This window comes from Colossoma macropomum, unplaced genomic scaffold (genome assembly GCF_904425465.1).
Source record: "Colossoma macropomum unplaced genomic scaffold, Colossoma_macropomum, whole genome shotgun sequence".
Taxonomy (NCBI): Eukaryota; Metazoa; Chordata; class Actinopteri; order Characiformes; family Serrasalmidae; genus Colossoma; species Colossoma macropomum.
Window position 1 is genome coordinate 7,659,417 of NW_023494789.1, and position 23,301 is coordinate 7,682,717.

At 39.6% G+C, this 23,301-nt stretch overlaps 1 protein-coding gene across 1 annotated transcript in view; it reads left to right on the forward strand.

The window, feature by feature from the left end:
* scn1lab (sodium channel, voltage-gated, type I like, alpha b) overlaps positions 1-23,301 on the forward strand; it is a 50,630-nt gene that overhangs the window by 20,094 nt on the left and 7,235 nt on the right. Inside the window, exons 11-22 of the mRNA XM_036569954.1 lie at positions 1,720-1,998; positions 4,200-4,541; positions 4,791-4,920; positions 5,163-5,401; positions 8,250-8,423; positions 8,898-9,254; positions 9,655-10,146; positions 13,865-13,997; positions 15,755-15,909; positions 19,877-20,050; positions 22,030-22,152; positions 22,943-23,215. Of these exons, the coding sequence (XP_036425847.1) occupies positions 1,720-1,998; positions 4,200-4,541; positions 4,791-4,920; positions 5,163-5,401; positions 8,250-8,423; positions 8,898-9,254; positions 9,655-10,146; positions 13,865-13,997; positions 15,755-15,909; positions 19,877-20,050; positions 22,030-22,152; positions 22,943-23,215 (2,871 nt within the window). The remainder of the gene's footprint in view (positions 1-1,719; positions 1,999-4,199; positions 4,542-4,790; positions 4,921-5,162; positions 5,402-8,249; positions 8,424-8,897; positions 9,255-9,654; positions 10,147-13,864; positions 13,998-15,754; positions 15,910-19,876; positions 20,051-22,029; positions 22,153-22,942; positions 23,216-23,301) is intronic.

Below are 23,301 nucleotides of genomic sequence, written 5' to 3' on the forward strand. Positions count from 1 at the left end.
ACACTACTCTGCACCATCAAGCCTGGTTCCAAATGGCACTCTAAACAGTGCTGTTCTCCTCAAAGTCCACACATTGATGAGGTCAACAACGCACAGACCTATAGGACAAGAAACCTCAATGGTGCTTGGTTTAAACAGATGCTATTGGCCATGTTGGGCAGACAGCTGTAAACAAACCTCTCTTAGCTGATTGGTCCTCAGCTACAACTTAGGAACTTTAGGAAAGAGGCCGCTACTGAGTTTGCATGATTGCAGAAGGAGCTGTTGAGCACCCCTTTGATCACCAAGCCCGGAAATTGTACATTTTACAGCACGTCAGGATCCAGTCCTCACGGGCCAAAATACTGCGGACATCAGCGCACTGCCTCATTAAACACACCTCATTCAGCTCATCAGCTAATTTGCCAGGCCTACATGAACTGAAATTAGAGCGTTAGATGAAGGTAAATGCTAGTCTCTGCAGCATTTTGGCCCGGAAGGTCCCCAGTCTATCATGCTTGCCCTACAGTCTTGTGGCCCTCACATGCATGCGCGATTGTGGACTGCACCATTTGGGACTGGGCTTCAGAATCTGTACTACAAGCAATGAAAGCAGTGCCCTCTGTCAAAGCTAAAACATGATTGGCCCTTCATTTTTCCGGTGACACATGATTAGTCTGTATCTTTCTGTGATGTAGCAATAGCAGGAATAGTTAACGATGCTAGAACACTCTTGTAACCCCTGACTAATACTCCCACCAGTAATCAAAGACACTGATACACAAATACACAAGAGACACCCCTGACTTGCTCTAACACACCTGCATGCACACACCCACACATACATGAACTCATATATAGTTTTTACACTTGCAGTCATCCAGTTTTTCACATCATTGTGTATGTTCATTAGTTACTCTTTTCTTCCTGTTCTTTTATCTTGCTTTCCCCCCCTTCCTCTGTGGAGTTGTTCTGTGCACTGGTGTGGCTAACGTTCTTCTGTTACCATGGAAACCAAAGCAGATAACGAGAGAGAGTCTCCTTCCTAAGAGTAAACAGTGAGAGAGACAGAAATGTGAAGTACAGCAAATGGTGGCTCTATATGTATGTTTATTCCAGTTCATAAGGTTCATAGGAAAGGTATAAATTAATAGTGGCAGCCATGCTGTCTGTTGGTACGCATCTTGTAGATTACTGGAATTTAAAGCTTAGTCCAGATTTGGCTAACTTTTGATTCTTTAGCTTTCCAGGTAGTCCTTTTCACCCTAACATGCTATTTTCCTGTCTGACTTTTTCCCTAACCATTAATCTATTTTCCTCCCCATCCCCCTCTCCTCCCCCTTGTTCTCCCCTGTCTCTCCCTCCCTCGCTCAGAAAGGTCAAATTGGTTATTCACATTAAGGTCATAAGAGGCACCTAAAGCCTCTTCTCATTATCAAGGGAGCAGTGATGTCACATAGAATCAAACAGTGACTCATGAGTTAGAGAAAGAGAACACCATGTTAAAAATGAAATGGAGGGGAAGGAAGAAGCCTAGCATTTGAATTGAATTCATGTAATCCTGCAGCTAAAAGACAAGCTTCTTTCTCATACTCCTTTCTGTTTACTTCCCTCACTGTCCGTCTGTCTCCAAAAGCTGATATTTGGGTCTGTCTGTTTCTGCTCCTGGTATGTGAGCTTGAACTAAGTCTAGCCCTTGTTGCCCCTGACAACGGTGCCTGTGCTGTGGTTGGCTGGCAGGTTGCCGCGGCAGCAGCGACAGAGAGCGGCGAGTACAGCGGGAGGGGCGGGTTGTCGGAGGAGAGTTCCTCTGGGGGGTCCAGACTCAGCTCCAAGAGCGCCAAGGAGCGGCGGAATAGGCGTAAAAAAAGAAAACAAAAGGAGGAGGAAGAGGAGAAGGCAGACCAGGAGAAGTTCCACAAATCGGAGTCGGAAGACAGCATCAGGCGATCGGGATTTCGCTTCTCCATAGATGCTAACAGACTCTCCTACGAGAAGAAGTGCTCCACCCCAAACCAGGTGACTTCCTGTTTCGCGCTGATGTGGCCTTGTGGGTAATGTAGTTGATGCTGTGCACATCAGATGGTGGTGGGCACTGTACTTAATCATCAGACTAAAAAAAAATCTCAGCATGTATTACATAATGAATAGTAGAGAGACTAGAAGACATTTTACATTTGTTGGCTTTTTGCAATACTGTGCAAGTGTCTTAGGCCATGTGAGAAAATGCCATTAATGTGGGTGTTTATTTAGTCTGGAAAAACACTAATATTCATTAATAAACATTTATAAACATTTCTACAGTAAATTGTAATTTTATGTTTGTAATTATGTTAGCTTAAAAATTAGAAGTCTATCTTTGAAGTAGCCCATGTTTGTTGTTATCGTCCAAATCCTGCTTTATCTAATCAATACTTCCTTATACAACCCCATTTGGGAAGCTGTGCAAAATGTAATTAAAAATGATGTGCAATTCATTTAAATCCTATATTTAATTGAAAATGGTGGAAAGACAACGTATCAAATGTTGAAACTGAGAAAGTGTATTGTTTTTTGAAAAGTATATACCTATTTTGAATTTAATACCAGCAAAATATTCCAAAAAAGCTGGGACAAGGACATGTTTATTACAGTGTTACATCACGTCTTTTTTTTAACAGCACTCAGAAAGTGTTTGAGAACTGAGGAGGCCAATTGCTGTAACTTTGACAGTGAAATGTTTTCCCATTCTTGCGTGATTTCAGCTGCTCAACAGTTCAGGTCTCCTTTGTTGTATTTTTAGTTTCATAATGTGGCAAATGTTTTCAGTTGGTGACAGGTCTGGACTGCAAGCAGGCCGGTTTAGCACCCAGACTCTTTTACTGTAGAGCCATGCTGTTGTAATACATGCAGAATGTGGTTTTACATTGTCTTGCTGAAAAAAGCAAGACCTTCCCTGTAAAAGACGTCATCTGGATAACAGCATATATTGCTACAAAATGTGTGTATATTGTTCAGCATTAATGGTGCCTTCACAGATGTGCAAGTCACTCATGCTATGTGCACTTATGCACCCCCATACCATCACTGATGCTGGCTTTTGAACCATGTGCTGATAACAAACAAGATGGTCCCTCTCCTGTTTAGCCTGAAGGACACGGCGTCCATGATTTCCAAAAAAAAAAATTAAAATTTTGATTCGTCGATCACAGAACACTTTTCCACTTCACCTCTGTCCATCATAAATGAGCTTGGGCCCAGAGAAGGCGGCAACATTTCTGCATTTGTTTATATATGACCGCTAGAGGGCCCAAAGATAACAGCTATCCAGTATTGTTTTTTGGCCTTGTTGCTTAAATACAGAGATTTCTCCAGATTCTCTGAATTTTTTAATGATATTGTGTACAATGGATGATGAAATCCCCAGGTTCTTTGGTATTTTACATTGAGAAATGTTATTTTTGAATTGTTGCACTATTTGCCCACACAGTCTGTCACAGAGTGGTGAACTCCTCCCCATCTTTATTTATGAAAGGCTCAGCCTCTCTGAGATGCTCTTTTCATACCTAATCATGTTTCTGACCTGTTGCCAATTAACCTAATTAACAGTGAGATGTTCCACCATTTGTTTTTTCAGCACAACGTTACTAGTCTTTTGTTGCCCCGTCCCAACTTTTTTTGAAATGTGTTGCTGGTATTAAATTCAAAGTGAGCATATATTTTTCAAAAAACAATAAAATTTCTCTGTTTCCACATTTGATATGTTGTGTTTATACTGTTTTGAATTGTATAAAAGGTTTAAATGATTTGCACATCATTGCATTCTGTTTTTATTTACATTTTGCACTGCCTCCCAACTTTTTTGGAAACAGGGTTGTACTTCATTAAGTTAAATCAAGTGTGATGGTCATGGAATGTAACATCCATGATGTAGCTGGAGCTGCATCAAGGAAAAGGAACAAAACCGTGTTCATCTGTTCAAATCATAAGATAATAATAACTTTCTTAAAAAACAAGAAACAGTATTCATGTTATTTAAGAAAACCGCATTTATGTTTATTTGTATTTAGGTTTATGAAACGTTATATAGAGTTTTTACAAGCAGAAACACTCTTTCCTGAGATAAATGATCTTAAATAATGTTCTTGGCTGGCTTAAGTTTTTGGAACAAGATTGTACAGTTTAACCTTGACCCTGATGGTTTGTGTGTGTTCATGATTGTATCTCTCTCTCTCCCTCAGTCTCTCCTCAGTATCCGAGGTTCTCTGTTCTCTCCGAGGAGGAACAGTCGTGCCAGTTTGTTCAGCTTTCGCGGTCGAGCGCGAGACTTCGGCTCAGAGAATGATTTTGCAGATGATGAGCACAGTACATTTGAGGACAGTGACAGTCGTCGAGGATCGCTCTTTGTGCCACGGCGCATCGAGAGGAGAAACTCGACCGTCAGTCAGTGCAGCCTCGGTGCCCCCCGGATCGTGCTCCCAGCCAATGGGAAGATGCACTGCACAGTGGACTGCAATGGAGTGGTTTCTTTGGTGGGTGGGACGTCTGTGCCTACATCACCGATTGGCCGGTTGCTTCCTGAGGTACATCTTACATTAGCATATCAAGAATGTCTGACAGTTGCTCATTGCTTAGAATTCAAGTGTTATTACTGTCATTTTGCGGCACTGTTTAATGACATTCTGTGAGCTATGAGCAAGAAATCATTCAACAAAATGTAAGATGAAGGTGTCATGGCATATACAAGATGGGGCACTCAAATGCATGAATCCTCAACAGAGTTCTTCTTTGCTCTCTATATGTCCTGCGTTTCTCTCTTTCTCTTCTTCCAGGGCACAACTACAGAGTCTGAAGCCCGTAAGAAACGGTCAGGGTCACATCAGGCCTCTGATTACCTGGATGATGCGGTGGCAAGAAAAAGAGCTATGAGTGTGGCCAGTATTCTCACAAACACCATGGAGGGTATGACACACACTCTCACACTGGAGATGTTCAGTCTACAGCCGCTGACTCACACCTTCCTAAGACTCTCTGTGCCCTTTAAACACTGTCCGTAAAACATTTCCCACTCTTATCTTCACACAGTGTCCACATACACAGAGCCACTTTGTATGTGTGTACATTCATACCTTGTCTGAATCTGTTTTTGCGTAGTGCAGTGCGATTAATCTGTGTCATGTTATGCTTTCCTGACCTCTGTACAGAGCTAGAGGAGTCCAGGCAGAAGTGTCCTCCATGCTGGTACAAATTTGCCAACACCTTCCTGATCTGGGACTGCTGTCCACTTTGGCTGAAGGTGAAGCAGATTGTGAGCTTGGTGGTGATGGACCCGTTTGTAGACTTGGCTATCACCATCTGCATCGTCCTCAACACGCTCTTCATGGCCATGGAACACTACCCCATGACCAAAGAGTTCAACGATGTGCTCTCTGTTGGAAACCTGGTGAGAACCTCACAAATGCTAATTCCTGTGCTTTGTTTTGAATAGAATTTCTACTTTCATTACATTATTTTCTTAGCACAGAAAGCTGGTATAAGAGTGGAATAACAAAACTGCTTTTCACCTGAGAAACACAAACAGTGCATTTTTGTAAGCTTTATTGTTTGCTTACTCATTTTACATGAACAAAATTTATACAGAATGAAATCTATATTACAGCAGGTTTATTGGTAATATCATAGGCATTTGTTCAAAATTTATTCCTGGATCTGTTTGCTGCTCACAATGTGGCAAAAAAAGTTTCAGCTTTACTTTTTTTTTATTGCAGGCACGACAACATCATTGAGAGATTGACTTAAAAGCAGAGTAGATTAAAAGGCAGAAATAGCCATTTTACCCCAGCATTAGGGGACTAAAAACTATTAAAAATTAGAATTTAAGATAATTTCTAAAGAAAATTGCCACACAGAATTACATCATATTAGACTTGACTGCATTGCTAATGCAGTAAAATAGAAGCAAATGATGAAATTGCTCCTTGTGGTTATTTTGATACTGAATGCTCTTTTCCTGTTTTGAATTGTTGCGGTGTTGGGTAGTAACGGAATACATGTAACGGTGTTATGTAATTGGGATACAAAGAATGTAACTGTAATCACTGTAACTGTAATCAGATTACAGGTGCATTTTAAAGATGATGTGATTACCAGCAGGATTACATTCAAACCACATACAGGCAGACTCGCCACCGTAATGATAAATATGTCCTGTGAATCATGTAGATTTGAAGAGTTTTGGTGGGGAGGAGGGGCAGAGGCCTCTGCTGCCAGGAGAGCTTTCTAAAGAATCCCCCTCGCCAGCAGCACTTCAGTCATTTATTCTGCCAGTTAACAGAACTTTTAGGAAGTATTTTATTTTCACTGTCAGAATTGAGATCAGCAGACTGATCTGATCTGGAAGTCACTTATTCTCTTTTGTTGCTCTGTGAAATTCTACAATTTGATGAGTTATAAATTTAGCTTTTTGACAGCCCTCCTCCGTGCAACTTGCCAGATTTTAATGCTGAAGTGAGCTAACGTTAACAAACAGCCTTGAATCGTGAGAAGGGAGCGAAGTCTCATGAGCGGCAAAGTTGGTTTAAGTATTATTCTTTCTTTCAATAGTTTTTGAATGATGGGTGCAAAATGTTAATGTGTGTAATTGATCATTATTTGTAACTAAGGTGATCAGCTCCCTCGTAGTACACGTTGATGTCTTTGCACTGAAACCCTTGAAAGCTGATTAGGAAGCATCTGCGAACTACCATCATCAAAGTCAGAGCATGACACACCAACATGAAACCTTATGAGCCAGGACAGCCTTTTAGCAGACAGAACACACATGATGGACAGTTTTTGAAATGCCATCTATTTGTAATTACTGGTGATGAGGGGTCTCAAATTTGATTTCTGCCTGATTGATCTTTTGACTTCAGCATGGTAACCAACAGATTTTTAACAAATAATGCAAAATCAGAGGAAAGCAGTATACTTTTAAACCATATGGTGTTTACATGTTGAACTTAATGAACTGGATCAGCTGTTACTTGTTTCACTGTGTTCCCTTTTAGTCTTCCTTCATTTTCCTGTCACTCAGTCTTTTTTCTGAGGAGTTCTACCTTGATTTCAAATGTGTCCTCTTTGTGTTTGAAATATTTCTATATATTTCTCGACTTAAATTTGTCTGCTTCGCTAATCGTAAAATCAGTGACTGTTTGTATGAGGCACAGTATTTAAGTCACCTATAATCTATCATTCTATTTCAGAAAACAGTAAAGTTTTTGTGTTTGCTAAAATCTTGGTGAAAAAGTCTTGAAATTATTTTTAATGATTTTTATCTCTTCTTTATTTAACTATACAAGTTTAAAAAGACAGGTAATCCAGAAGTACTGCGAAGTAATCCAATTAAATTACTTTAATATAGTAATCTCTTTGGATTAGGTTACAATTACAACAGGTAGTCAGTAATCTGTAACAGAATACATTTTAAAAGTAACCCTCCCAAGCCTGATTGTTAAAGCATGTCAAAAAGTGTTATTGAGGTGTAAAAATATATTCTGTTGAATTTTTAAAATCCCACTGAACATTTCTACAACAGCGTTCTGTAGCATTTAGTGAAAGACAACTGGGGAAATATGACAAATATTGTTTTAGATGGATGTTCACGATTTTGTTAGAAAGACAACAAACAATGAATCTCAACTCTAGAATATATAAACCGACACATATATTCTGTGTTCTTTTATCTACAGATTCAAAAAATGATGGTTCTTCAAGGGTTCTTTGGTAAAGAAAATGGTTTTATATAGAACCATGAACACTCAAAGAACGCTTTTCATGATTAAAGCGTTCTTTGCATCATGAAAGAGTTCTTCAGATTGATGGAGAATGTGCTGTAAATGGTTCTATGTAGCACCAGAAAGGGTTTTTCTATTATTACAGGCTTGACACTCACAATAGAAGAACACTTTTTGGTGCTATATAGAACCCATTTTAAAAAGGTTCTGTGCAGAACCATCCACAGCACATTTTCCATCAATCTGAAGAACGTTTCACAATATTTAATCATGCAGTGGTTTCTTTGGTCATGATTTTATATAGAACAATTTTCTTTATGAAAGAACCCTTGAAGAATCATAATTTGAAGTATGTCCTTGTTTTAATGAAACTGTAGCCATAGTGGGCCTTCACAATAAACAATGTCTGAGAGTTTGATTACAATATGAATTTTAATAGGACACTTATTTAAGTCAGCACTGTTATTCTAAGCTGCTGAAGTGTGTACAGAGCTGAATGAGTATGTACCTCTGTAGGTGTTCACAGGGATCTTCACAGCTGAGATGTGTCTGAAGGTCATTGCCCTGGACCCTTACTACTACTTTCAGGAGGGCTGGAACATATTTGATGGCATCATTGTGAGCTTAAGCTTGATGGAGCTGGGCCTGGCCAATGTGGAGGGTCTGTCTGTGCTCAGGTCATTCAGATTGGTGAGGAAGCCGTTCTTGATTTGCATTTACAGGTGTATTGCATTAACGAAATCTTAATCCAAACCGCTGATGTTGCTGGTAATTAATGGAAACTATTGGAGGCCATATATCTTTATACAAATGATACAATGCTAATGTCTTCCTTAATCTTTAGCTATGGTTGCATTTATGCTTTAAGTATCTTTAGTTAGTTCGCATCTTTTTGTGTCAAACCCCACAAAAAGACGTTTATGTAAGTAACATTTTCTTGGTTAAAAAAAAAGGACCAATAAAAGATTCATTTGTCCCAGACATTTTACATATATGCATGTTATGACCACAAATAACCTTTTGCCCTTTCTATTTATGTCATGAGAAATTGATTCTAAAGTTCCAAACCGCTTCCAAACTTTTACTGTTTTTAAAATTCACTCTGCATCTGTTCACGTATGTTCTCCTCTTGTTCTCCTCTAACCTCATTTCCCTGTCCTGTAGCTGAGAGTGTTCAAACTGGCCAAGTCATGGCCCACTCTAAACATGCTGATCAAGATCATCGGGAACTCAGTTGGCGCCCTGGGCAATCTGACCCTCGTCCTGGCCATCATCGTCTTCATCTTTGCTGTGGTAGGCATGCAGCTGTTTGGGAAAAGCTATCGTGAATGTGTGTGTAAGATCTCGGAGGACTGTGAGCTGCCGCGCTGGCACATGGTGGACTTCTTCCACTCCTTCCTGATCGTGTTCCGTGTGCTGTGTGGAGAATGGATCGAGACTATGTGGGACTGCATGGAGGTGGCCGGCCAGACCATGTGCCTCATCGTTTTCATGCTGGTCATGGTGATCGGCAACCTGGTGGTAAGATCTGTAGATTTTCATGCACTCTGTTGCCTTTTCCTTTTTTGTCTTTTTTGTCTTTTTTCCCTGAACAAAGAACAAAGCAGCTATTTAGGTAGTAGTTAACCATCCAGCTAATTGATTTTTTAAGTTGAGTTGTGAAAAGCTGGTGTTTTTTTGACTCTGTAACAGCAATTGGAAATTAAAATAGCCATACTGAATACTCTATTAGAAATAAACCCTAGAAAAAGTAACATTACTCCTGTGGTACTTAAGTACCATTCAAGAAAATGCACTGTAGTGGCAGTAGTTTTTGAGTTCTTTTCATCGCTCTCAGTGCAGATATATCGTGGTGATGGTGTTCAGGATGGTGTTAACGCTGTGTATTACATTGTATATCATGTTTGCGGTTGCATTGCAGGTACTAAACCTCTTCCTGGCCCTGCTGCTGAGCTCTTTCAGTGCTGACAACCTGGCTGCCACAGACGACGACAGCGAGATGAACAACCTGCAGATCGCCGTAGGCCGCATCCAGAAGGGCATCGCCCTGATCAAGTCGGTCCTTCAGCAGTTCTTCCAGAGCCTGTTCCTGGCCGGTGGCAAGCCCGGGGCCCTGGATGAGGAGAAGCCCTTGGATGACCTTCACAGCGACGGCAAAGAGAACTGCCTGGCCAACCATGCTCCAGTGGCTGTCGACCTAGGCAAGGACTTCCTCAAGGAGGGCTGTGTGTCCCCTGGAAACGGGGTCGAAGGTCACGTGAAGTACGGCATTGAGGAAGGGGACTACATGTCGTTTATCCACAACCCCAGTCTCACTGTTACCGTGCCCATCGCGGTGGGAGAGTCGGACTTTGAGAATCTGAATACTGAAGATTTCAGCAGCGATTCATCCGATGTGGAGGGCAGCAAAGAGGTAAGGAAAGTGCTTTAAACTGGCTGGACAAATATCAGAATGGTGTTGATTAATGTGTAATTATTGTCTTAAAAAACAAAGAACAGCAAAGTCTTGATTTGTGTTTTATTGTTATTATAAATGGAAAGTTATTCATTGGAAGTGCGTTTAAAGTGGATTCAAGTAGGACTTTTTCCCTGAAAGGGACAGTGAAGTTGCATTGAGTTATGTTGCCATTGCATCATCTTCTATTACACATGTAGTTCATCCTGTGTGTGTGTGTGTGTCTGTGTGTCTGTGTGTCATGCCAAAGGCCCCAGTGCTCATATGACCCAGATCATAGTCAGCTAGTTAAGACAAACCTCTGGGCCTTGTAGCAGGTACAGTTGCTGAATGCTCTCATTATATCAGTACACACACTGCTACACACACACAAACACAAACACACACACACACACACACACACACACACACACACACACACACGGAGTAATGTTTATTATTTACAACCAACTGAGCAGGCACAGAATCATTCAGCCCAGACTATGAATGGAGTGAGCTTGCTGAAGAAATTGCTAAATGCAGCATCCTTGCCCAGGGTGAAATTGGGTGTGCTTAAGTTTGTGCATGCATATTGTGTACTGTGTGTGCGTGTGTGTGTGTGCGTGTGAGCGAGCTCACATGCACGTGTGTAAATGAGTGTGTGTGGTTTCTCAGTTCATCTCCATAACTCAGGAAGCAATATTGTCAGATTGTTCTTAATCTCCTTTCTTCCTCCTTGTAATCTTTTCCTGGTGGTGTGTTGAAGTTGCCGACGTTGTTATCCATGTTTTGTGAAGTGTGTATCTCTCTGTGTGTGACCTGTTATTGCAGCGTAATGAGAGACGAACCCCAGGTTTTCTCTGAGAGACCCCTGTAAGAGTCTTTCCTCTTCCCACACACTAACCATGAAGACTGCCTCTGCCATCTAAACCCAACCAAACTATCGTCTCTCTCTCTCTCTCCCTCTCCCTCTCTCTCATTTTTACTCTCTCTTTTGGAACGGATTGCCCTTTCTTTTCTTTCTATGCCTGTGCCCTCCCCAATCCCCTTTGAAACCCCCCCCTGCACTGGAGAGAGTCAGCTGTTAGCGTTTTGGTTTCATTTTTTTTTTCTTTACTTGGATTTTGTGTTTCTGTTGTAGCACCGGGCTTCTTTGCAGTATCAACAATCATACGGAATGAGCAAGTCCATCATTTCCCATCTATAGTTCAAGCCATTGCGCATCTTTTATATTTCATTTTTTTTTTGTTCTGATTTAATTGTTTCTTTTTTATTTTAGACTTGATCAGTCAGCCATTGAGCATCCAAAGCTGAACAGATTTACTGTATGATGAGTGAGTGAGGAAGAGAGTGTGAGCACATGTTTGAAAGAATGAGAGTGAGTGCGTGAATGAGTGAGAAAAAAGGAATGACTTTGCCTCAGTAGAATTAGTCCATGTCACATATTTGTTTGATTGCATCTTGACATCAAAATGGTCCATAATGGAATGATGAAAGCTGCTATATTCTATTGCAGCTATGTAACCAGTTAATTCAACTATCAGCTTGGTATCAACAGGGTTGTATATTAAATCCTTAACAGTTGACATAAGGAACATTTGTAGGCTGTCTATATTAGTTCATCATAAATGCTCTCAGCTTTGTAAAATTTCAGCAGCGTACATGGCTGTGATGCTGCTGTTGTGGTAAAGTGTTATTAAAGCCTTGTCCACTAAGGGTCTGTATTCTGGTCTGTACCTACATGGTGGTGTCAGTACAGCTGTCATGCCAGTGATTTGGCAATTTAACCCTGATTGAAACCAAGCTAATCGTTCATCAAGCTAATGATTTGAGCAAAAATCGACTTTCAATTTGAAATCTGTTGTGTTTTTGTTTAACCTTGCTTTGGATGAATTTGCATATTTTCCCTAAGCTTGCTCTAACGAGGAGGTTTGCTCAAAATACTGGAAGTCGTAGACGGCTGTTCCCAATTGGACCAAAGAAAGCAAAAGCAAAACATAGAGGGGGTGGCAGGAGAGTCGCAAAGAAACCACCATTTCTTGAAATAGTTTTGCTGCTGTGAAGCAAACTGTAAAAGGCACAGGAAATCATTGGTGAAAAAAAGAAAAGATGACATTAGCTCTGAGGACCAGTTCTGCTTGAATGGGCCTGCACAGCTTTGCCTCTAATATTAATAAAAATAAAATCTGGGAGACAATCTAGAACATTCTGGAACATTCTGAATCTGCACACAGCATGCTTACATCATTCCCCTGCGCCGCATTAGCTGGGTACCACGGCAACCAGTGCTGCCACTCGGTTTCAGACAGCATTCGTGCGCATTGTTTTCACTCTGGCTGGCCTTCGCATCGATCCGGCCGCAGTCACACCCACGCTGTAGAATTCAGCTGCTCTGCAGACTGTGTTCTGCCGTGATTACATCATTCCTGTGGCACACAGCAGATTATAGAGAGACTGTTGACGAACAGATCATGCCATACTTATACCTTTATCTTGGATATACAATGTATAGACTAGACGACAAGCTCTAAATATATATATTTCGTTATGGCATAGGCCTGTAATGTTTCATCAACAGGCCTCATATAGAACACTACTCAGTCAGCAGTTTAGTAGTGGATGTTGTGTCTCATTTCTTCCAGCACACTAAATGTAGAATTGTGGTGCTGCTTAGTTAGAATAACAATATGGATAATGTAAAAAAAAATTGCAGTGTGTATAAATATTAATGTCCAGTAAAAGGTCAGAGAACCTGCACTATATAAAAGACTATAGGAATGAAAGGCTATATTTTTGATATTCTAAATTTTTTGAAGTCTTTTGTTGTTAATATAAATTTTTTGTAGTAATAATCATGGCAGTACAAGGTTAGTGAATATTTTTGGCCCCACCTCTAAAAGCACCACAACAGTCTATCAGTTATGTAACTGATGTGTTTTTGTTTTAGTGATTTGAGAGAAAATGTGTAAAGAGAATGCTGTCTCAGACTTAGCGTGTGGTCCTGGTGTTAGATATTTGCTAATGCGGCTCCCCTCCTCTTCAAACTCCGACTGGCGGACCGAAGCTTGACCGCTGCTTAACGGAATGGACTTCCACCCTGTGTTTTCATGTCAATCAAAGGAAATGCATTCAGTGGGGCGGGATTATGTTCTAATATGTTGTAATCTGGATTATTGTAATTGATCTGTCATGGAATAATCACATAGATATCTTTTATTTTTTGGGTGGGGGGGGAAAGGTGGGTTGTTGTTTGCACTGGACATGAAAATACTCAAAGCACTCAACATTTGTTGACGAGATCACAAGCTTGGATTTTTTTAAAAAAATGCACCTTGATTCAAAAAAAATTGCATGAGGAAGGAATGAAGGCACATCAAACGTACCCACAGCTAAATGTGAGATTACCCATGAGCCCGTGCTGAACCTCACAGCACACGGCTACCAATCCGGACAAAATTGAAACAAATCAATAAATCCACAGGCTCGTAGGTACTTTTGAATGATCTGACTGAAGCTGCATGAGTCAATGAAAAAAGTGCAAGAACCTGAAGAGACCTGTGAACCTTCTACAGAGGTTTTAATCATGTGTTTGCATGTGTGTGTGTGTGTGTGTGTGTGTGTGTGTGTGTGTGTGTGTGCCTCTGCTTGCGTGGCTATCTTCATGCACGTCTGTGTGTGTGCGTGTGTGTATGCATAGAAGCTTCCCGTGGACACGGTACTCAGCTCGTCCGAAGGAAGCACAGTGGACATCCGACCCCCCGGAGAGGGGGCCGAATCAGTAGAGCTAGAGCCAGAAGAGTCACTGGACCCAGAGGACTGCTTCACTGAAGGTGTGTGCATCATGTGGTGTGTATATGTGTGCTTGGGGGGGGTTAATGTGCATGAGAGTGCAAGAGAGTAGGTCGAGGACAGAAAGGACTTCAGGAGTTGGAGAATCAGGAGTTGGTATCTGTCAGTAGAATCCCGAGCAGCTACATGGCAGAACTGGATTTAAACTGACATTAGCTTCCACTAGCAGTACAGTAGGAGGCCACGAATGCCATTATTAATAGCTTCAGTGTGAACTAGGCTAAGCACAGAAGTCCACCACAACCAGAAAGTAAGTCAATTTTATATAAGGCATGTGGGTTTCAACTTTTTTTCAATTTTTGAAATTCAGATAATAAGAAAATATTTCATATAGGGCTGCACCGATGCCAATATCCAATATTTTTTGGTAACACTTTATTCAGATGGTCCACTGTAGATGTTGTAGATGCTCAGTCTACATTTAACCAACTTTCAATTAAATATCCATTAAATACAACTGAACTTGAAGTTGTGTGTGAAAGATTGTTAAATCTGTCCCTAACACTAAACCTAACCCTAACCTCAAGGCAAAACCTGCACCTACTCCTAAACCTAACCCTAACCTTAATGTTGTTGATAATCAACTGAGTATCACCAGAAAGTTTGTAAATAATATAAGTATCTGTAGATCGTCTATAGAGGACCATCCAAACAATGTGTGACCTATTTTTCATGTACATATCTGCCAAACTTTAATAAAATGTAGAAATTGTGACTTGATCCATCTGGAAATGTAACATTTATTTGTAGATGGTTACAGATGCAGTAAAATGAATAAAATGCTGATATGTTAGCACAATAAATCCTGCATCACCTAAATTCTCTAAACTCTAATTCTCCGGAATACAATAAATACATCATCAAATATCGGTTTGAAGTATCAGTGAAGTCTAAACATCAGTCCAATGTGAATATTTTTATGCAAATATCTGCTGACAATAATATGATCCCTCCATCCTATAATATATATTCTTAGGATAATTGAGAAAAATGAATAAAAACTGAAAACACTGAAGGTTTTGTTGTTGTGTTCAGTTATTTAGTTTACCGTAGTTTACTGTGAAAGGTGATCCGTTTCAGATTCCTTTGTTGATTTAGCGTTTGTCTTTGTGTTTTAGCCAAACATGATTAAACATACTGCCTGTTTACCTACAGAAAAAATGAGATGCTATATGAGCTGCTCCTGTCCCACTGTTCTCTGCGGTTTAGGTTTCATAGCCAGTAAAAACTTCGTTATATATGATGCATATCATTTTTAATTCCAAACAGAATGCCTTATGTGAATAACTGATTACACAGACAAATACTAACTGTCATTAGCATTACTGTTATTAGCATTATTTTTATTATTATTTATTAATATTATTACTTTTGAAGGGAGATAAATAGACACAAAGACAGAAAGAGCTTCTTTTGAAACTGTACAAAGAGAAGGGATTTCTCCTCCTTAGTCAGATTAACTCTGTAGTACAGCGTTGCTCATTGAAGGGTGAATGGGTGAAGGAGTGAATAGGATCTGGAACATGATTGAGGCTTTCCCCAAGTCAATCAATCCCCTGTCCACACAGCTAACGTAGATTACCTTCATTCCTGTCACTTTACATGGGCTTAATTTAAATCACATGTGAGAGTCTTTTGCAGATTAGAAGACATTTTCCTTTTAGAGTATTTGACTCCTGCTTGTAATACGATTTTTTCTCTTTTCATCTCACGATACCCACCACCCTCTCTGTTGTAGGCTGTGTGATGAGGTTTCAGTGTTGTCAGGTGGACGTAGAGAAGGGAAGATGGAGGAGCTGGTGGACTCTGAGGAAGACATGCTTTGTCATTGTCGAGCACAACTGGTTCGAGTCCTTCATCATTTTCATGATCCTCCTAAGCAGTGGAGCTCTGGTGAGAATGTGCACTTGCAGACACTCTTCTACCCTGAAACACACAAACGCTTTGCACATGCGTATACATATACACTAGCTATTCAATTCAGTTACGATTCTTTAGGAAACAGTTCAGTGCATCATCAAATACATTTAATTTGATTATTTTGGCATAATTTGGTACACTAAATACATTAGGTACCCATGTAAATGTAAATGTTTACTCATATAAAAAAGGACATAAAAACAGAATACAATGATATGCAGAACGCTGTAATTAATTGAAAATAGCACAAATTCAACATATCAAATGTTGAAACTAAAAACTGTTATTGTTTTTTTGAAAAACATATGCCCATTTGATGCCAGCATTACATTTCAAAAAAGTTGGGAAGGGGCAGCAAAACACTGGTAAAGTTGTGTAATGCTAAAAAATCACCTGGTGGCTAATTGGCAGGTCAGTACCATGATAGGGTATAAAAGAGCATCCCAGAGAGACTGAGTCTTTCAGAAGTTGATAAGGTGAAACTGCTCAGGCAAATAGTACAACAATTCAAGGATAATGTTTCTCAATGTGAAATAGAAAAGAACCTGGTGATTTCATTATCTATGGTACATAATATCATTAAAAGATTCAAAGAATCCAGAGAAATCTTCGTATGCAAGGAACAAGGCCAAAAATCAACACTGGATGGCTATGATCTTCCTCAGGTGGCACTGCATTAAAAAACAGACACGATTCTGAGTTAAAATCTCTACATGGGCTCAGGAACACTCCTGAAAACCATTGTCTGTGAACACAGTTCGTTGCTGCATCCACAAATGCCAGTTCAAACTTCACCAATCAAAAAAAAAAACATATATAGGATGCAGAAACACCACCACATTCTCTGGGCCCAAACTCATTAAAGAGAACTGGAAAATAATAATAATAATAATAATAATAATAATAATTGTATGTATATAGCACTTTTCTTGCCGGTGGCAGCTCAAAGTGCTTTACAGACAGGTGATAAAACATAGTTATAGAAGAGATCATTAGTATTTAATTAGAATCAGAAGAAAATCAAGAAGATTAAATCATAAGATAAACACCACAAGACATTCAGTTTTAGTTAAATGCTAATTTAAAGAGGTGCTTTTTTAGGTGTTTCTTAAAAGTGAGCACTGAGCTTGACTGACTAATAAAAGGTGGAATTGAGTTCCACAGTTTAGAAGCAGAATAACTGAAAGAGGCCTCTCCATGTTTTCTGTATTTTACAGAGGGTATCTGTAGAAGGCCACTATCTGCAGATCTTAGATTACGTGCCGGAACATAAACAGACAGACACTCTGTGATGTAAGCAGGTGCTAGGTTTTGAGCTTTAAAGACTAGTAGCAGAACCTTGAAATCTATCCTGAATGATACAGGCAGCCAGTGCAGTTCTTTCAAAACGGGAGTGATGTGATATCTCCCTTTTTTTGTTTTTGTTAGGATGCACGCTGCTGCATTTTGCATGAGTTGTAAGGGATGTGTAGTTTTCTTAGGAAGTCCAGTAAGAAGAGCGTTACAGTGGTCAAGTCTGCTTGTAACAAATGCATGAGCAAGTTTCTCTGCGTCGCTCTGAGATAGAAAAGGCTGAACTTTAGCGATGTTTCTTAAATGATAAAAAGCTACTTTAGTGACCGTGTTTACATGTGGGGTAAAACAGATCTCAGAGTCTAAGATCACACCTCTCACTGGAGAGATATGACTGTCTGGATATTTTCATAGCATTATTATAGACTGAGATCTGCTCTTTGAGAATATCATAGTGTACCCACAGTTTAGTTTTCCTCCATAAGCGCTCTGATTTACGACAGTTTCTCTTAACTTACTTCTAAATTGATTTGAAAGAAAATACAGAAGTGATCTGATAAGAAAACATCCGAGATTTGAGACACCTTTGTGTTTAAGCTTGTGGGCAGAGCTTCTAATGAATTACTATCTAAAGGACTATCGATATGTAAGTTAAAGTCCCCAGACAGAAGAATCTTATCGTAGTTTGTGGACGCTACTGATAATAATTCTGCAATTTCTGACATAAATGTACTTTTTTGCTTTGGAGGTCTGTATATTACAATTATTAACACAGGTGTATCATTAAAAAGGTTGATTGCAACATACTCAAATGACATGAATTCACCAATAGAGGTACTTTTGCAGATAAAGTCACTATTATAAATGCAGGCCACTCCCCCTCCTCGTCTGCCCTGTCTTACTGTATGCATAAATCTGTACTTTTCAGGAGCAGCTTCAAGTAGAGTTGCTGTGCCATTATCACTAAGCCATGTTTCTGACAAACATAAAATCTAGCTTATGCTCCTTAATAAGATCTCGAATCAGCAGGGTTTTGTTTTGTTATTTGTTATTTTGTGACTTTTGTGTCTTTTGGTTTGACAAATGAAAATTTGAAATTCTTTTTGGAAATCATGGACACTGTGTCCTCCGGGTTAATGACCACCCAGCTTATTATCAGCGCATAGTTCAAAAGCCGGCATCCATAATGGTATGGGGGGTGCATTACTGCACATGACGTGAGAGACTTGCACATCTGTGAAGGCACCATTAATGCTGAACGATATGTACAGGTTTTGGCAACAAATGCTGCCATCCAGACGTCTTTTTCAGGGCAGGCCTTTCTTATTTCAGCAAGACAATGTCAAACCACTTTCTTCACGTAGAGCAATAGCATGGCTCTGTAGTTAAAGAGTCTGGGTGCCATTGAAAACGTTCGAGGCATTATGAAACGAAGAAGACCCCGAACTTTTGAGCATCTGAAATATATGAAGCAGGAATGGGAAAACGTTTCACTTTCAAAACTACAGCAGTTGGTCTCCTCAGTTCCCAAATGCTTACAGTGTTGTTCAAAGAAGAGATGATGCAACACATTGGTAAACATGCCCCTGTCCCAACTTTTTTGAAACATATTGCTGGCATTAAATTCAAAATAAGTATATATTTTTTTCAAAAAACAGTAAAATTTCTGTTTCAACATTTGATATGTTGTACTATTGTATTGTTGTACTGTGGGTTTACATGATTTGCATATCACTGCATTCTATTTTTATTTACATTTTAGTTAGTCTTCCAACTTTTTGGGAAATGAGGCTGTATAATGTAATTGATTCTGATAGTCCAAAATCAATTCAGTAGAATGACCACCTTGAGGTATTATTTACACAAACTACAGTACTGTGCAGAAGTCAGAGGCCATCTTTTATTTATTTGATTTCTAGTCAAAACAACCATTAAGTACAAGTTATTAATTTTTCAGCATCAGGAAAAAACAGAAATATATTTAACAGGAAATTACAACAACAACTGAATAAAATTTCATTTATTGTGTCTTTCCTTTTCCTTTGTAACAGCTTCCATTCTTTGCAGGAAACTTGCTTTCACTTTTTTTTTTAAATCCGCATTTGTACTTTTTTCACAACTTAAATGTTCAGTCTTAGAAATCGGTTCGATCCAAGTAATCCTAAACCTAATTCAGTAATGTTGAGGTCTGGGCTCTTGGGTGGTCAGTTCATTATTCTGAGAACACCAGCAGCTTGCTTATTTAATTACCAAGTTTGTCTATTTCCTTTTCCCAGTAACGACTTCTTGACAGCTGCACAACCTTTCAGACCAATAGTGTTAGGTTGTCTTATTGGTGGGAGGACACAACTGTGACTCATTGGTTTAAGATTGAAAACATGGAAAAGTGGCAGTAGGGTGCCACACCCTACTGATGGGTTTGATATTATGCTTAGTGTTTGTTGCTTAATAACAAAGTAGTTAACCTAATGGCTGTTTGAACTGGAAATCAAGTAAACAAAAGGGTGGTCTCTATCTAGCTCAGTACTCACTATTCACAAAAACAAATATCATTAGCATACACAAGAAATTATATAACTCAGCTGTAAGCTCCTAGTTTCCCCATCCAGTTAGTGTAAATATTCTTGTTTTGTCTGTTTCTGTGCAGGCGTTTGAGGATATCTACATAGAGCAGCGAAAGACAATAAAAACAGTGCTGGAATATGCTGACAAAGTTTTCACCTATGTCTTCATCCTGGAGATGTTGCTGAAATGGGTGGCGTATGGCTTCGTCAAATACTTCACCAATGCCTGGTGCTGGCTCGACTTCCTTATTGTAGATGTATGTACAGTCCTCACTTATTGATTGGTGTGTATGTGTATGTGTGTGTGCTTTGGGAGTGTTGTGTATAGTTGGACTTGTACAGTCTCATGCGGATTTTTTCTTGATTTTCCAGGAGACAAGTTAGCTAATCCTCTATAGACAATACACTTCTGCACATTTAATACACAGTTACTGTTTATTTGCTGAATTTAGCGTATTGGGATGAATAAAACATAATGTAGCCTGTGCATAAGTTTACTATACAATTTGTTGCCCAAACTGTTCGTCCTCTTCAACATTCTTATCTATTTTTCACAGGTTAGTAGTGGTTACATTTCTTAGTAGTTGTGTAATCAGTATGCTAAAGCATGACCAGTAATTTCACAATGCTTTTAAACCTAGCTCATGATTGTGCATTGTCTCAGGATTTCTGTGCTTTTATACTTTTGGTTGTTTGCTCAAACAGCTACCCAAAACACAACGTGAAAAAAACTGTTTTTTTTTTTTTATTTTGTTACTAAAGCCAGTTTTTATTTTTTCTTCAGACTCTTGAATGTTATGTGGAAGAATGTGTGAAAAATTATGGGCACGTTTGACTTCAAGACTACAAAGTTACCAAAATTTAAAGCATTTGAAAGGGTTTCATCGACCTTGATTTCCAGCTGATAGAGCTGCATGGCCCAAGAAGAATTTTAATTCAGTCAATTTAGAGCAAAGGCAGTCTTTATTTACCATGCATACTTGGGAACACCAGAATGCCTTATTTCTAAATAGCCTCTCCTTTAACTGTACTGCAGGGAGGGGTTACTGAACTGAAAGTCCACCTTAATAGAGTTTCTCCAGAGCACACTGGGTTAAATGCACTGCTCAAAGGCACAGTGGTGGTAGCTGTGTGTTATCTGCTGACTCATTGGTGACTCATTCCCACCTCATTCACACATGCCACTGGGCGTGCAGGCCTGCACTATTAGGATCTGGGCCCCTGAGTCTTCAGAGAGTGCCAGCCTGTCACCAGGACACCAACACCCACTCTCCACACAGCACCTGACTTCATCCAGGAATTCTAATAATTACTTTAAAAATCAGTTTGAAAATGTTACAGTGAATGTAAATGCTATTTTGGGACTAGTTTGGGTCTATTGAATTGACTGAATTGAAATGAAACTGAAAGGGCATTTGCCTTGGGAACTAGCCTGGACCTGAACTCACAATAAGCAAAATAATATCATTTTCCCTTTTCCTTAAATGTGTAGTCAGTCAGCCAAGATGTTTGGCGCCTAAAGTTTGTGTCTTTTTTGTGCACTGAAGCTATGAGGCTAATGTAAGAATGTAATGGATGCTTACGCCCAACTAATTAGCATCATGCATTTCATAGACTAAAAAATGAAACCTCAATTTATCTATACTTTTTGACAGTTTTTAGAAATAACAGCATATCATACATAGTACAAGAGTATATAAACATTTCAGATTATTTAACAAGCTGACGCAACTTGAGTAACATGATTTAAGCCTGCAGTTTGCACAGTGCTGTTTGTTAGCTACCTGGCCTCATATCCAATGGGCAGATCGTAAAAGGGAGGAATGGTGACTTCAAATGACAGCTTACTCATGCAAGGCAACCTGGTTGACAAAACATAATGACGATCATGCAAAGAGGATAGAAATGGGGTTTGAATGCTTTTCAAGAGGGATGCTTTTTGTAATTTTTCGGACACTGAAGTGTAGTGCTGTGGGTCATGTCTTTCTCTTTCCGTGAACCAATTGGGTCATTCCAGTTTGATCTGTGGTGACACCTCATTGAATCCAGTTCTAGTTTGCAGACCTCATCACTGCTGGAACTGGAATGTTTTGGTTGTAAGAAATGGTGAGACAGAAACATTGAATGCAGGCATTGTGTATGGTGCTGTTTAATATGTGTGCTTTATGTTACCATACTTAAGACTATCCTCATTGTGTGTCTGTATGTATTTGCCTTTGTTTGTATGTGTTTTCAGGTGTCTTTGGTCAGTCTGATTGCCACTGCTTTAGGTTACTCTGAGTTAAGTGCCATTAAATCACTGAGGACCTTACGTGCCCTGAGACCACTAAGAGCATTGTCACGCTTCGAGGGCATGAGGGTAAGCACAAAAATGAGCACACACTCATGCACATGAACACACGCTTTATATTACTTGTGTATGTACAGTAACGTCTACACATTATTCTGTACTGTACACACAGTCAAAGCAAGTCATGGCTCACTGTCACTGTTAGCATTTTGGTTTCTGTAACTGTATCGTGTAATGCGGTTCAACAGAGGAATAAGTACTGTAATATGTGTACAGTAAGTGACTCTGCATGGCTCTCTTTGTGTCTTTTGGTGGAAGCTATCTGATCTTCTCTGATAAATCTCTGGTGCTTGTTGTGATGTTTTTGTTGTGCTTTTGACCTTTAATTTCTTTCTCTGTTATGTGTCTTTTTTTCATTTGCAGTAAACAAATGTAGTGGCGTCATCGTGTCTCCACAAGGTTTTTGGTTTCTGTTTTGATTTTGTGTGTCTACCTTTTTGTTAGCTCAAAAGATCTCTGTAGAAATGTTAATTAAACTCTTGACATTAGCCTTACCAGCAGCTGCTGTATAGACAAGGATAGATGCTTGCTGTGCTGTGTAATTAAAGTGACAACTTTATCACAACATGAAATAAACTCCTTAACATGAACCTCTGTAGCGTTTATAGTCATAAGTAAACACATTTCTTCTGACTATATAATCTAAACTTCACTTCAGTCAGTATGCAATCCACTGCACCATATTCAACTAACATCATGAGTATACAGTATGATTGATTGAGTATAGTGTTCACACTAACATGTGTGAATATTATTCAGGGGTACAGTGAATGACATTTAAATGTGTGTGTTGCTGCAGGTTGTAGTGAACGCTCTGCTGGGTGCCATTCCCTCCATCATGAACGTGCTGCTGGTGTGTCTGATCTTCTGGCTCATCTTCAGCATCATGGGCGTCAACCTATTTGCTGGCAAATACTATCACTGCGTCAACAGCACCACGGATGAACTCTTCCCCATTGATATGGTCAACAACAAGTCTGAGTGCATGGCCCTCAATGACAGCGCTCGCTGGAAAAATGTCAAGATCAACTTCGACAACGTGGGAGCTGGGTACCTGGCCCTACTGCAAGTGGTAAGGACAAACACAGTTCACGTTCTGTGCTCTTCTGGTACTCAGAAGACAGAGAATTGGAAACTTGGAATATGCAACAAATGGAA